Source organism: Equus caballus, chromosome 11 (assembly GCF_041296265.1).
Source record: "Equus caballus isolate H_3958 breed thoroughbred chromosome 11, TB-T2T, whole genome shotgun sequence".
Lineage (NCBI taxonomy): Eukaryota > Metazoa > Chordata > Mammalia > Perissodactyla > Equidae > Equus > Equus caballus.
In genome coordinates this window covers 52,121,405-52,134,787 of record NC_091694.1, presented here as the reverse complement: position 1 = coordinate 52,134,787, position 13,383 = coordinate 52,121,405, and the positions used below count along the sequence as shown (strand labels likewise).

Genomic DNA, 13,383 nt, shown 5'->3' with positions numbered 1-13,383 from the left:
CCACCAGTCTTCTGGTTTAAGCTGATTCATCTGCCTTGTTTCACTCAGGTCATTTTGCGACCAAAGGCAAGAGCTAACTGGTTCTCCCACGCCCAGAACCTGTGGCCTCAGCCATGCCAGCCCCACACGCCAACCAACCACACTCCCAAGTGCCACTTTAACTGCCACCTGCAGAAGACAGCAGCTTTTAACTGGCCATCCCTCCATCTCTACCAAACACGAGTTTGTCTTCTTTCTTGGTAAGATGTTACCACACCACGGTCAGAAATACAAAAAAATTACCCCAAATTGACCAGCCAGTATAACTACTGAGAGGCACAATGACACAGTGGTCAATGCCACTCACAGGCTCTGAGGTCTGGAGACTTCAACTGGAATCCCAGCTAGACCGCCCTTTCCCCATGTTGGCTGAGCTATTACTGCTTGGGGCTGGGGTGGGGAGGTGCTAAGAGACACCCCTACCCTCAAAAGTCTTCCAGGAAGACAAGCATGTCCTGCCCATGCCCCAGCTCCCTGTCCGTGGCCCCCTCTCTCCATTCACCAACCAGACAAACCAGACTCACTTCACCCTTGGACTCTGACCTCAAGCACTTGACTTTTTTTTTTTTTAATTGTGGCAAAATACACATAACATAAAATTGACCATTTTAGCCATTTTAAAATGGAACTGAACACTATTTATTTTTTTTTTAATTTAATTTTTTTCCTTTTTCTCCCCAAAGCCCCCCGGTACATAGTTGTATATTCTTCGTTGTGGGTCCTTCTAGTTGTGGCATGTGGGACGCTGCCTCAGCGTGGTTTGATGAGCAGTGCCATGTCCGCAGCCAGGATTCGAACCAACGAAACACTGGGCCGCCTGCAGTGGAATGCGCAAACTTAACCACTCGGCCACGGGGCCAGCCCCCCCTTTTTTTTTTTTTTTGATTTAACTAAGAACTGAACACTATTTAGATCCAGAACTTTTCCATCACCCCAAAAGGAAAGCCTGTACCCATCAAACAGGCATCCCCATTCCTCCTTCTTCCCAGTCCTTGGCAACCACTAATCTGCTCTCTGTCTCTGGATTTGCTTATTCTGGGCATTTCATATAAACGGACTCACATACTAAGTGGCCTTCTGTGTCTGGCTTCTTTCACTCAGCATAAAGTTGTCAAGGTTTACCCATGTTGTAGCATGTATCAGGACTTCATTCCTTTTAACGTCTGGATGATGTTCCATTGCCTGGATACATACCATTGTGCTTATCCTTTCTTCCACTGATGGACCCTTGGGCTGCCCCCACCTCTGGCTATCGTGAAGTCAAGCACTTGACCTTTCATTGATTTCCAGTCTTTAACTCTCTGTTAGTTGAGGGTCTAACAGCAGCTGCTGGGAAGGCTGTGACGAGGACACTGAGCAGTTCCCTCAGCTGCCCCCTGCCTTGGGCAGCCCCCCTTCCCTCCCAAGGTCTCCCCTAGAGCCTTTCATCTGGCTGACCCTGCACCTGTCCCCATGCCGACAACTCCCACTGCAAGTCCCACCTCCGGATGAGGAGCTGCGAGACCTTAGCTCAGTTCAGCCCCCCAATCCACCGTGGTGTTTGTATTTTCCATGTTGTTCTATTGTTTTCTTTATTGAGCACTTATCATAAGCCCACCACTGAATCAAAGGCTTTACTGGGATCATCTCATTTAATCCCCACAACAACTCCAGGAGGCAGGGCTATCATTACACCCTTTCACAGAGGAGGAAACAAGATCCAGCAGAATTCAGGTCTCAGGCTCCCAATTTAGTGCCCCTTCCTCTCTCCTGTCCCACACCCAGCACCTGGCCAATACTGCATTCAAGTCTCACCAGGTCCTTGTCCCATACTCACCCAACCTAGTCCCTATCTTGGAAAACCAAAGTCTAAAATGAGAATAACCCAAGCTTACCCAGGTTGCAGGTCTACATAAACCCAATTTTCTTCCATGAAAAAAATAGAGGTGCTGAGAGGCCACCAGATATGACATCTCTAAGGTCACCTCCCACCCCCTACACACACCCGGGAGCACCTGAAGCTGTTCACATAAATTCAGCTGCTGGGTTCCACGGAGTTCTCTCTCTAGACTCCCTGAGGGCCGCCAGGGTGCCCAGAAGTTGCACCTACCCCCAAGGCTGGGGCCGCTGGAGCAGTTAGCAGAAAGCCCCACGTAGGGCCCCAAACGGGGTGAGTGCAGTGGAAGGACAGGGCCTGGAGAGAGGACCCAAAACTCCACTGGGAGGTGGGGGAGCCCAGGAGTTCCCCCCTCCTGTACCTCCACCCAGGGTCCAGCTTCCACTCAGAAGGCAGCCATGCCCCTCCAAACCAAGGAGGCCAGCAAAGCACCAACAGCTTCTCGCTCTGTTGAGAGGCAGCCCTCCCTCCCACTGGATTTCTTTGTTCCTGAGTCTACTCTCCATTTCTGGGAGAGGCCCATGGGCAGGGGTGGTTGAAGTCAGCTCACATGGGCTTTGAGAGCCGATCCATGCACATCTCTTGAGTGAAGTCACGTGGGGTGGCCTGAAACCCTCCAGGGAAAGCGCACATACACCAGGGAAAGTGGCAAATGCTACACACCAGGCCCCGCCCAGGCAGGTGTTCACTATTCACCAGCACGTCTCTGCCCACAGGGACTTCTGCAAAGGACCAGGGAAGAAGCTGATCAGCAGAGGCAGAAGGAGAGTGAGCAGGAATTTCTGCAGAGGAAGAAAGCTTAGCAGGAGGAGCCCAATTCTACCTCAAGACGCAAGGTGGAGATGGGCCCCTGGGGACCACTGGTCCCACCCCTTCATGCTTCAGGGGAGGCAGAAAGGAGAAGTCTTTGTACTGTCCAAGGCCTCAGAGTCAGTGCAGAATCAACTCCAGATCTCGCGGCTCCAACCCAGCACTCCTCCCGCTGAACCAAAGAGCCTCCGTGAAACCCAGCGGTGTGCAGACCAACAGCTACCGCGGAGCTGCCGGAGGGTGAGGAAGGGCAGTGGGCCTCTTTTAGCCCCGGGGTGGAGTCTAACCATAAGTAGTCGGTTTGGAGTGGGTGGTCCCTATCTCCTTCCCCGCCCATTTCCCTCCTGGGTCCCCGGGCCCCAGATCTCCCAGGGGCACAGCGTTCCTCACCTCCCTGCCCCAAGAAAGCAGGTGGACAACATTTCCCGGGTGAGCTGGTCCTTCGAGGAGGACGGGTTCAGGGTGAGGTTATGTCCATCAGCTTTCAGGACAAATTCTCGGTTTATTAATTCTCCTCCGTTACAAAGGCAAAAGTAAATAAGCTTTTCCCAGGCAGCCTGGCACAGAGGCCTTCCCTATTCAAACACTGCAAGAATCGACAGGCTTGGAAGTACTGAGCTCCCAGGCCGGCAGCCCCCAGCCTCCTGGCCTCAACGTCCTGGCCTGCTGAGACAAGCGAGCCGGGCCACTGTGGTGGCAAGCCCCGGAGTCCAGTGCTCACGGCCCGAGTTCTGCAGAGAGCATGAGAGATCCTGCACCTCTGGGGACCCCCAGAGAAGGTCGGAAAGGGTCTGGCCAACGCTGTGAGTGACAAGCATCACACAGGCTCCCTGGCCCCTCTTTGGGGAAAGCACTCTGTAAGGGGGTTTATTTACCGCTTGTGTCCATTTGAATCATGTTTTTAAAGGTTCAGAAGAAAGAAAGGAAATAAACAGTAACAAAAGCAAAAGAAGTCAGAGAAGTTAACTAAGCCAGAAGCGCTAAGGGTGGCGCTACCGCTGTTTACACGCAGTTGCTCAGGAAGCTTGTTCGGTCGAGGGGATCCTGGTGTGCTGCACACCACCAGCTTCTCGCAGCCTCTACAGAAATCTCAGGAGTGATTTTCTTTTCTTTTCTATTTTTTTTTCCATTTGCCGATTTCTGGTTTGGAAGGGAAGAAGACAAAACCACTGCTGGGAACCCAGAGTCAAGCTGTAAGGACTAGAAAAACGGAGGCGAGAAAGATCAGGAAGACCTGCCTGGGCCTCCAAGAACTGTGTGCACAGCCCAGAGAGCTTGTCCAGGGGAGTTCTGATGGGATGGGGGTGACTTCAAGGAAGCGAGAACCAAGACTCCATCAAAGGAAGTGTCTTCTAGCTTCAAAACAGCCCCACCCCAGAGGTGAATGAACTTGGGACGTTCCTTTGAACTGGGTTTTTACAGAAAGGGCTTCTCACCTCGCCTCCCAGGGACCCGTGATGCTGCTTCCAACCCCTTCCGTTGCTATGTCTGCTGTAAGTATCCCCCGCAGCTCAGCCAAAGGAGCCTGGAGACTCTGCCCAACGACGCAGGATCAAAATGTCTTCGGTATCCCCCGGTGTGGCCTAGGCATTCCCTGAAATGCTCTTCTGTCCCTTCCTCTTTGAGGGCTGGTTGTTGACTGTGCAGACGCAAGTTCTAAATCTGTTTTCTCTCACGTTTCGGTGCAATGCCAATACTCCCCAAACTCCAGTCTATTCTAAAATATTCAAGCGACGGCAAAGGTGTGCATGTGCCCCCACAACTCCCTACACTCCTATCTGGACAGGAGAAAAGGGGTCCTCAGAGCTGGCACTGATGTCCCTGCAGGGGACTGTCACTCTTTCTGCCCCATTCCCACTCCTACTCTAAGTACCAGCACAGAAAAGCCCCATGTGACCCCAGGACCAGGGCCCTGGGTGCAGGCCTGGCCTGCCCTCCATCTGGCACCCCCTCTCCCCCTGCGAGCCAGGCTCTGAGCCCTCTGCATGCCCTAAGCCAGGGCTGAGTAACCTTTCTTGTACCAAGGACTGCTGGGGCCCGTGGACCCTTTCTCACAGGAAGATTTTTAAATGCAAAAGTAAAATACATAGGACTACAAAGGAAACCAATAATACTGAAATACACTTCTCCAAATATTTTCAAAAACCCAGATTTACGGTACAGTTACGTAATGTATGTGCTTCTTTATTAATGATTATAAATCAGGATCTAGCAGCGGGCCTGGTAACTTCCTTAATTTTGAAGCAACGGCGAGCACAAACAGTGTTTTGTGATAGCTGCACTGACTCTATCGTGATGTGCAAACAGCTGTGACTGCTGCTGCTGGCAGAGTCACCAGTGCTGCTGATCATGCACGTTTATCGCCCACCTTTGCAATGGAGGAAATGCGCAATTTCAGATAGAGGTGAGAACACTGAGGGTGTGCTTCCCCCGTCCCAGTTCACGGGCCCCCCTGGGTTCTGTGTGTGGACCCTTGTGCTTGAACGCCTTTTCATCCCCACCACCCATCTCCTTCCTTCTCTGCAGCCCCCAGAAGGAGCTCCATGCCCCCCACTCACATGGTGTTGCACTGGCAGAAAGCTTCTTACCCTTGGTGATGAGCAGGAGGAAGACAGTTTTGAGGTTCCGAGGCGTGGAGAGAGGCTAGGCCACAGACACCACGAAACTCCATCCTCCTCAGTCCAGCCCAGGAGTACCACTCACGCTGAGCAGCACCCCAAAGGTGGTCCAGAGGAGTCCGGCCCCTCTAATCCCCCTCCACTCCATCCCACCACACCCCCCAGCAAAAGCAAGACGTGAGCAGCACAAGGGAAAGCCTACCTTCAGGCTCCTCCACGCTGGTGGCTGCGGTGGTTGGTGGGGCCACTGGGATCTCTTTGTGAGGTTCACGACGGGAGGAAGAGAAAACGAGGCAAGAAGATATTATTTTTGACCTTAGAAAAGAATGAGCACAGCACAGACTGCCCCCAGCCTCCCTGGACCCTCCCTCCCTCTCCCCACTCTGCAGCTCCAGGAGAGGATGGTCAGCAGGAGAAGGCTGGCGTGGGAGTCCCGGGCACACTGCCTTGTTCTGCTTCGGAAGCTGTCCCTCCACCTGGCAGGGACAGGAGTGGGGAGAAGGCAGGACGAGCAGACAGCATGGAGAGCTGTCCTTGACCTCTACTGTCTGTGTGTCGTCCACTTGACTTGGCCCCTGGGGCAGCAGAGAGGGGCTCCCCCGGCTCATCATGATGGGGCCACCCAGGCCCTGCTCACCTCTGACCTCGACTCATTGGTGGAGAAGGAGTCCATGGCAGGGGTGGCAGGTGAGGGGGCTGGGAGGTGTCTTACCCGTGCAGAGAGGGGTGTGCACCCCTGGCCCAGTTTCCCATGGGCTCCCATCTCATAAGCTAAGGCATTTTCTCGGTGGGAGTACAGGCTGACACTACGGAAGATGCAAGGGCCTGAGAGAAGCATGCACTTTATTGGGATCATTCCTTTTCTACCTAGAATGGCATTTAGTTCCTGCTACCCCTGGCTCCGACCCTGTGCTCAGTAATGGTGAGGGGTTTAGCCAGCCTCTGAGAGGAGGCATCATAGCTCTGGCTTCCTCTTTCTGGACGAGGCCAAACCACGGACCAAAAGCCCCTGAGGGGTAGGGACTCTCCTCCCCTGGTGACGAACCATGAACTCTGCTGACTCTGGCCACCGTCTGACTCTTCAGGGTAAGACCTCCCTCGGACCCCCAGACTCCGGACCAGCTGGGACCTGAGGCTTGGTGGTTGGAGACGGGACATTTGGGCCTGGGGGCAAACCTGAGGGCTACCCCCAGCAGCCGGCCTTTGCACCTTCAGAAGGAACGGGCAGAGGACAGACACAGCCCTCAATCTGGGGGGGGGTGGGGGGGGGTGAAATCTTGTTCACAGGTGATGTTATCAGCAACAATGACCCACAGGTGCCCTGTGACTCAGCTCATTAAGAAGCAGACCTTGTACCAGGCCCACTTTTAGCCCTCAGGGGCTACGTGGTCCCAGCAGAAACATTCCAGAGGCAACATCCGGGCCGTCCAGCCTAATCCTGCAAGTCCCCATGGACCAGAGAGCTGGGCCCATGGCCCCAGTGGCTGCCCCACCCCAGCACCTTAGGCCTGGCTCTGCAATGTACGCTAGGGCCTGTGGCTCCCAGAGCAGTGACAAAACAGGCTCAAGCCCCCAGCCATGGTGGGTGCCCGGAGCCAGGTGCCCTCAGGATGGAGACCCAGGTCAGACTGTTGGCGGAACGCTCGCGCCAGCATCTGCCTGCCCTTTGTGAGGAGAAGGGACAGAGCGTGTCAGAAAGCGAGAGCTCCTGTTTCCTGAGGTTTCCATCTGATTCTGAAACATCAGCTCCATTTTGAGGTCTTTCCCCTTGGCGACTAGAAGGGTTGGCTCCAGCCATTTCTGAGCAACCCACCAGCCCCTGGCTGCCTTTGTGTCCCCCATGTTTTCATAACCCCAAGGGGCAGCACTGATTTCCTCCCAGCTTTCTAAACATGTGCACTTTGCAGCTTTTTGGACGGACAGAAAAGAAGGAATTTGGCAAGTTGTAGGACTCTGACAATTAGCTGCCGTGAAAACCCTTTCACCTTGCTCGGCCCTGGACGGCTACTGACCTCAATTTCCCGAGGCTCAGATTTGAGTTATTTGCTGTTACTGGACCCCTGCAAACACCCTGCAGAAACATCTCCTGATTTAGAAACTGGTCAGAAGAGGGGCTGCAACCCACGCAGCCCCATGTGTTCTGGATGGAGGGCCACACCCAGCTCAGGCTGGAGAAAGGTAATGTCAAAGGCTCCTGCCAGGCGTGTGGGGGGCTTCTCCAAAGGTCTGTGCGGACCGCTCCCAGGACCCCAAGGGGCTGGAGGGTCCCCAGCCTCTTGCTTGTGTCTATGGTTATTCCAAGTCCCTCGTGACTGACAGGAGAAGCCAGCGCCCACCCCGAGCTAAGGGACGCCAGAAGCCCTCCAGGCAGGGTCCACAGGCCTCCCCCACAGAAGCCAGCTGGTGAACACTCTGGGCTCTGCAGGTCATGCAGTCCCTGTGGCCACGACTCAATTCCACCATCATAGCTCGAAGCAGCCACAGGCAGCATGTAAACGAGTGGGTACGGCTGTGTCCCCATGAAATGTATTTATGGACACAACTTTTCATTTTATATAATTTTCTCATGTCAATATATTATTCTTTCGATTTCTTTTTCAATCATTAAAAAAGGTAAAAAACCACTGAGCCACCCAAAAACAGGCAGTGGGCCCCGTCCCCAGGCCAGAGCATGCTAACCCTGCTCTAGAGAAGCAGGCTTCGTCCCTGGGGGGCTTAGTTAGCTGGGGAATGGACAAGGCCGAAGCCGGGGCCAGCTCTCAGCCAGGCTTGACTCACCCAGGGCTAATTCTCTGCCCGTAATGCCCCTGCGATCCTACCAGGTGTAAAATATTAAGACTCTCCCGAGCCAGGGCCCCTGAGTGACCCCTGTCATCCTGCTCACCCCCTCCCCAAGTTCTAGCAACTAAGGGGCTAATGGCTGGCCTGATGGGGCCTCTTGGACCCTCAGGGGTGCTGTCATCCTTCATAAGGGCAGGGGTAGCCGTGCATGGGGGCTCAGCTTCTCTCAAAGGCCTCGGGTTGTCAGTCTTCTCTGTTCCGAATCAGGTGGAAGCAAGGGAACACTGGAATTCCTGCCACTGCCACCACAGCAATAGTGGCCCCTGGTACAGGCCCACCCCAGGCCCAGGGTCACAGTAGAATATGGGACTAGGACCTGGGCTGAGAAGTGGGGCCTACTTCTCCCCAGGAGCAGGAGACTCAGTCTTTGTCAGGACCGAGAGCAGCAGGCTGGCTGTGCTGAGCCCCCAGCTGCTTCTGCAAGCACCCCATAGGCTTAGGGGTCTCATACGGGGTTGGGTCCCCCAAAGCACAGAGATCGGCATCAGTGAGCACTAAACCCACTGGATGTCAGTGACCAGTGTCCGGAAGGGCCTCCCCCCACCCACCGCCTCCAAGCCAGAGCCTTGAGAAGGAGAGTACCCGCACATACTTATGCAGGGGGCGATGGGAGAGCGGCTCTGCTGGTAGCCTTTGGCGCAGCGGTTGCAGGTGACGCCGGTCACGCCGTCCTTGCAGGGACACTGGCCGGTGGTCTGGTTACAGGTTTTGCCAGCGGCGCCCACGGGGTGGCAATCACAGGCTGCACAGAACACACAATAGGAGGGTCAGAGGGTGCGGAGAAGCCAGTGCACACCCTCCAGGGTCCCACCGCACCCAGGGGAAGAGCAGGGATGGGGGCAGCCCAGCCAAGGCCACGCACATTCCAGAAGCTCTGATAACTGGCCACCTGCCTACCTGGAAGTGGGGAATGAACATGAGAATGGACCGACTTGAAAGGACGGTTTGGGCAGCAGGGAAGTGAGCTGGGGAGCCCTCCCAAAGGCCCAGGAGGAAGGCCTGCACTGAAATACCTTTTCAGGAATGCAAAGCCCCCGGGCTGATCATGAGCGGAGGAGTCAGAATCTGGAGGTACCTTGACAGTTCTCACTCCTCAGCCCCCAGGCTTCCCTGCTGACCCTCTGCATGGGAGGGATGGGGTTTGGGGCCTGATGGAGCCCTGGGGTTTGCCCACTCAGAGGGAGTCACTGGGAGGTGTAACTCCCCAGGCTGCTGCCCCCACCCTGATTTGCAGCCATGGAGTCTGAGGCTCAGGCTTCTGGATCGCAAAACCCACAAACTGTAGCACTAGGAAGAGCCACAGTGATCATCTAGTTAAACACCCTGATGAAATACGCAAAGACTGGGAGGTGAAGGAACCCCCCAGCATCTCACAGAAAGGGAACAGGCAAGCTGGGAGGTGAAGCAAGGCCCCGGTTCTCAGGCCAGTGGCTGCTGCACCCAGAGCAGTCCCCACACCCCTCCTCCCGGTGTGGAACGGGCTAGAGGGCTGGGTTTGCCACCCCGTCAGGATGCATCCTGAGGCTGCCTCCCCGTATTCCAAGGACCCAATCCCAGCGATGGGATGGCAGAGGACTTTAGGGGGACATCCCACTCTTATGGACTGAATGTGCCCCCACCATTCATATGTTGAAGCCCTAACCCTGAATGTCAGGGTATTAGGAGGTCGGGCTCTTGGGAGGTAATAGGTTTAGATGATGTCATGAGAGAGGGGCCCTCATAAGGGATCAGTGCCCTTATAAGGAGAGGAGGAGAGAGAGCTCTCTCCATGGGGTGGGGGCAGGGAAGACCACGTGAGCACACAGCAAGAAGGCGGCTGTCAGCAAGCCAGGGAAAGAGCCCTCACCAAGAACTGAATCTGCCAGTACCCTGATCTTGGACTTCTTGGTCTCCAGAACTGTGAGAAACGAATGTCTCTTGTCTAAGCCCTGCAGTCGACAGCATTTTGTAATAGCAGCCTGCGCTAAGACACCCACCAACACGGGGACGCCTGAGCAAGAACTGCGACACCAGCAGATGCAGGACCTGAATCTCTGCCTCCGTGAATCTAGCAAAGGACTTGGGGTGCGGGTGGGGAAGGGAAGACGAGATGGAGGAGGCGAACGTTCTGTCCCTTGCCATCCCCAGGGAAGCCTGGAGAGGGTGGGGCGGTGTCTGCAGCAAGGCATCCTGCAGCTATTTCAATTGGTGCCACACGCTGCTATGTGTTTGTGCTCCAAATGGAAAAAAACATCCAAGAAATTAAGTGAGAGCAGAGCTCCTTAGAGCTAAATTAGGACCTCCCCAGCCAGCACTGCTCAGTGTGGGGGCACAAGTCTGCGGATGAAAATGTGGCCTCTCCCAGCCGGCATTGGGCTCAGGAGTGGCTAAGAGGCGAATCAGGAAGAGGAGAGAGGGAGGGAGCAGAGAAAAAAGGAGAGGAATGTGAGGAATTGTTTGTCGAAGTTGTGTCTGGACACATGAGAGCTTCTGGAAGCTCTGAGTGGGGGTCCTGGCCGAGGGTGCTCCCTGTCTGGTTCGGGGCACAGGGGGCAGCAGCCCTGGGATGGAAGGCCCCGGGTGCCAAGCGGCCAGCCTGGAGGCTCGTCTGCAGCTTTCTCACATTGCAGGATCCACAGAAGAAAATGGAACTGTTCCAGTCTTGCCCCTGTAGATAGTAGTAAACCCTTTTGTTAGGAACTTGTCTTCTGAAATCAACCCTAAATTTGATTTCATTCCCTCTTGGTTTTTTCTTTCTTTTTTTTACTCAGAAATGACCCAGCCTTGATGCAAGCTGTGGATGATGATGGCGAGGGGATGGCTGGAGAAGACCTCTGACCTTTCCCTTTGGCCTCTTAAATCCGTCCCAGCGACAGGAAGGGTGACTGGGCACAGACAGCATCTCTGAGTTGGCCACATGAAAGCAGAGGGCCACAGCACAGCACCCCACGTCCCAAGTCCCTAACAGGCGTGGGCACCATTCAGACATGGACTCCAGAGGCTTGTGCCAGCTGACCTCCCTTGGCCTGTTTGCAAGCCTGCCGGTAATGTTGAGATTCAAGCCAAAAAGTCCTCCCCTCGGTGCTGATGGAACACAGCTGTGCACCAGTAACTTCTGGATCTTTGGACTTGGCTGGAAGGAGGTCACTAAAGGCTGCTCGGTCACTGAAGGGTGAGAGCCAAGTCACCCACAGGCACCACCGCAGGCCCAGGTTGTCTTTACTGCGGCAGGAGCTGGCCCGGAACAGAATCTGGGGGGAGCAGTGGGAGGACCAAGCATCGCCCTCACCCACGGCCCCTTGCAGCTGGCGACTTCTCAGCTGATGGGGCTGGCGTGCTGCTGGGGAGGAGCCAGGTGCCAGCTGAGGTCAAATGGAGCTGAGGGCCATCCTCAGTGATGGAGGGGCAGCCGTCTCTGCTTTGGGGAGCAGGCACTTCCCAAGGGCCCATTCTTTGATCAGCGGAGGGCTGCTCTGCTGCTTGGCTTCCAGATCTTTCTCCCAAGATTCTGAGAAGCATGTGACCCCTTGGCCCCTAGCCTGGACTAACAGAGGCAGCAGGTTGATCGTGTCTCCACGCAAATCACCATTCCATGAAGAGAAGCCGGCAGGGTCCCAAAGGGTGGGGGGTCTCAAAGGCTACTCAGGTCACCTCCAGAGTGGTGGGACGATCATGAGATGCAGAGCATTCCTCCAGCATAGACGCCTGTGAACACCCCAGCACATCCATGCTCTCATACAGTCGTCCCCTCTGGTTCTCTTATACCACCCTGTGAATTAGTTTGACCATACGGAGGAGGAGACCACAGGCTGGTGAGGAACACGACAGGCGAGAGGAGGCCGGATGGGGAAAGGGGAAAGGCCTCATCTCTAAGGGACCACCGAGGCCCCTCGCCCTCTCTGGACTGCCTGCTCTGTCCTTCTCCCACAAGGGGAAATATGCACTTACCTGCTGAAACCCAGGCTAGGTGGGCTTTTTGTCCTGTGCAGCCAAATGCAACCCTAACAGAGAGATCTGCGTAACGCTGTCTCAATTCCAAGCAAAATGGCCCCAAAGTAAGGACTTTTCCCAAAAACCCATGAATAGGGAAGGCCAAAATCATAACCTCTGTGAAAAAAAGCGGGAGCTCCAAGGTGTGGGGGGCATTAACAGATGACAACACCCCACAGCGGACTCTATAGCCTGGGACAAGGGAATCTGGCTGGCAGTGTCGCAGGAAGGGGGTCTGAGCCCACGAGTTACAAAGGAGGCCCCGGATCCCAGCCCTTAGGAAGAGGAAGCCAAAGGGATCCCCCTGTAGTCCCTCAACCCGGAAACACACCCAGGCACACAGATTCCCACAAGCTCTCTCTCTCCCACACGCACATGCACACGCGCACGCACAGAGCCACGGCAGGCAGGGGAGCAGGACAGGCGGAGCTGGGGAGAACAAGGAAGCGAGGTGAGTGGAGGTCCCTCCTTTTGCAGGGGTCTGGTGAGGGGACGAAGAGAGAGCCCCCCTAACCCTCTGAGAACGTGGTCTGGGCCAGGACGTCTTCCGCCACAGGGAGCTGTGTGGTGACTCCTGTTTCCCTGAAGTCAGCCACCGTTTTCAGAGGAGGTCACCCATCTGCAGGGAGCAGGCAGCACCTGGTGATGGGAAACGATGTACCCGAGGGTTTCTCTCTAAAGAGGAAAGGGAGACCAGACGGAAGCCCAGGCCCTGAGAGGGTGGCAGGACTAGGCTTCTCATGCACATGGCGGCTGGAGGGCCTCCTGGCGCAGAGAACACAGACGGTCCCTACTCTGGACCATGAGACAGGGACAGACGGCTCAGGGCACACAAATGGTTTCAGATGGGCGTCAGGAGACCCATGTCTGGGCCTGTCCTGCCAGTAACGCTGTGTGACCTGGGGTTAGTGCCTCGCTCTCTCTGGGCCTCAGGCAGCTCATCTGTAAGGACAGAGGTCTAGACTCCCACTAAACAGTCTAAAGCTGACACTGTTGCCCGCTGCGTTGCACCGGAATCTCCTCGCTGAGACCTGTTTTGTCTTCAGCTAAGAGAAGACATTAGGGGCTTCCAGGAGTCCTGGCAAAGGTGACCCAGAAGGCAGACAGTCCTGAAACGCAGCTTCTTGTCCCAAGCAGCTGCCTTTCCTGCTCCCTCTGACGCTCTCTGTCCTGGACCCCTGAAGGCCCACAGCCTCTGCCAGGAGGAGCTGCCCACCTGAGGCTGGCCCC

The 13,383-nt window shown here is 55.4% G+C and overlaps 1 protein-coding gene across 5 annotated transcripts in view; it reads right to left on the bottom strand.

Moving 5' to 3' along the window:
- The window catches only part of NTN1 (netrin 1), a 186,579-nt gene that overhangs the window by 41,298 nt on the left and 131,898 nt on the right, over window positions 1–13,383 (bottom strand). For 3 of the 5 annotated variants that reach the window (XM_070226530.1, XM_070226531.1, XM_023653496.2), the window contains exons 4-5: window positions 8,777–8,926; window positions 5,546–5,599 (exon numbers count right to left, since the gene is read on the bottom strand). In XM_070226530.1, the coding sequence (XP_070082631.1) occupies window positions 5,546–5,599; window positions 8,777–8,926 (204 nt within the window). Of the gene's footprint in view, window positions 1–654; window positions 857–5,545; window positions 5,600–8,776; window positions 8,927–13,383 lie in introns of those variants that run through there. The other 2 variants (XM_070226533.1, XM_070226532.1) reach the window with 1 other exon arrangement.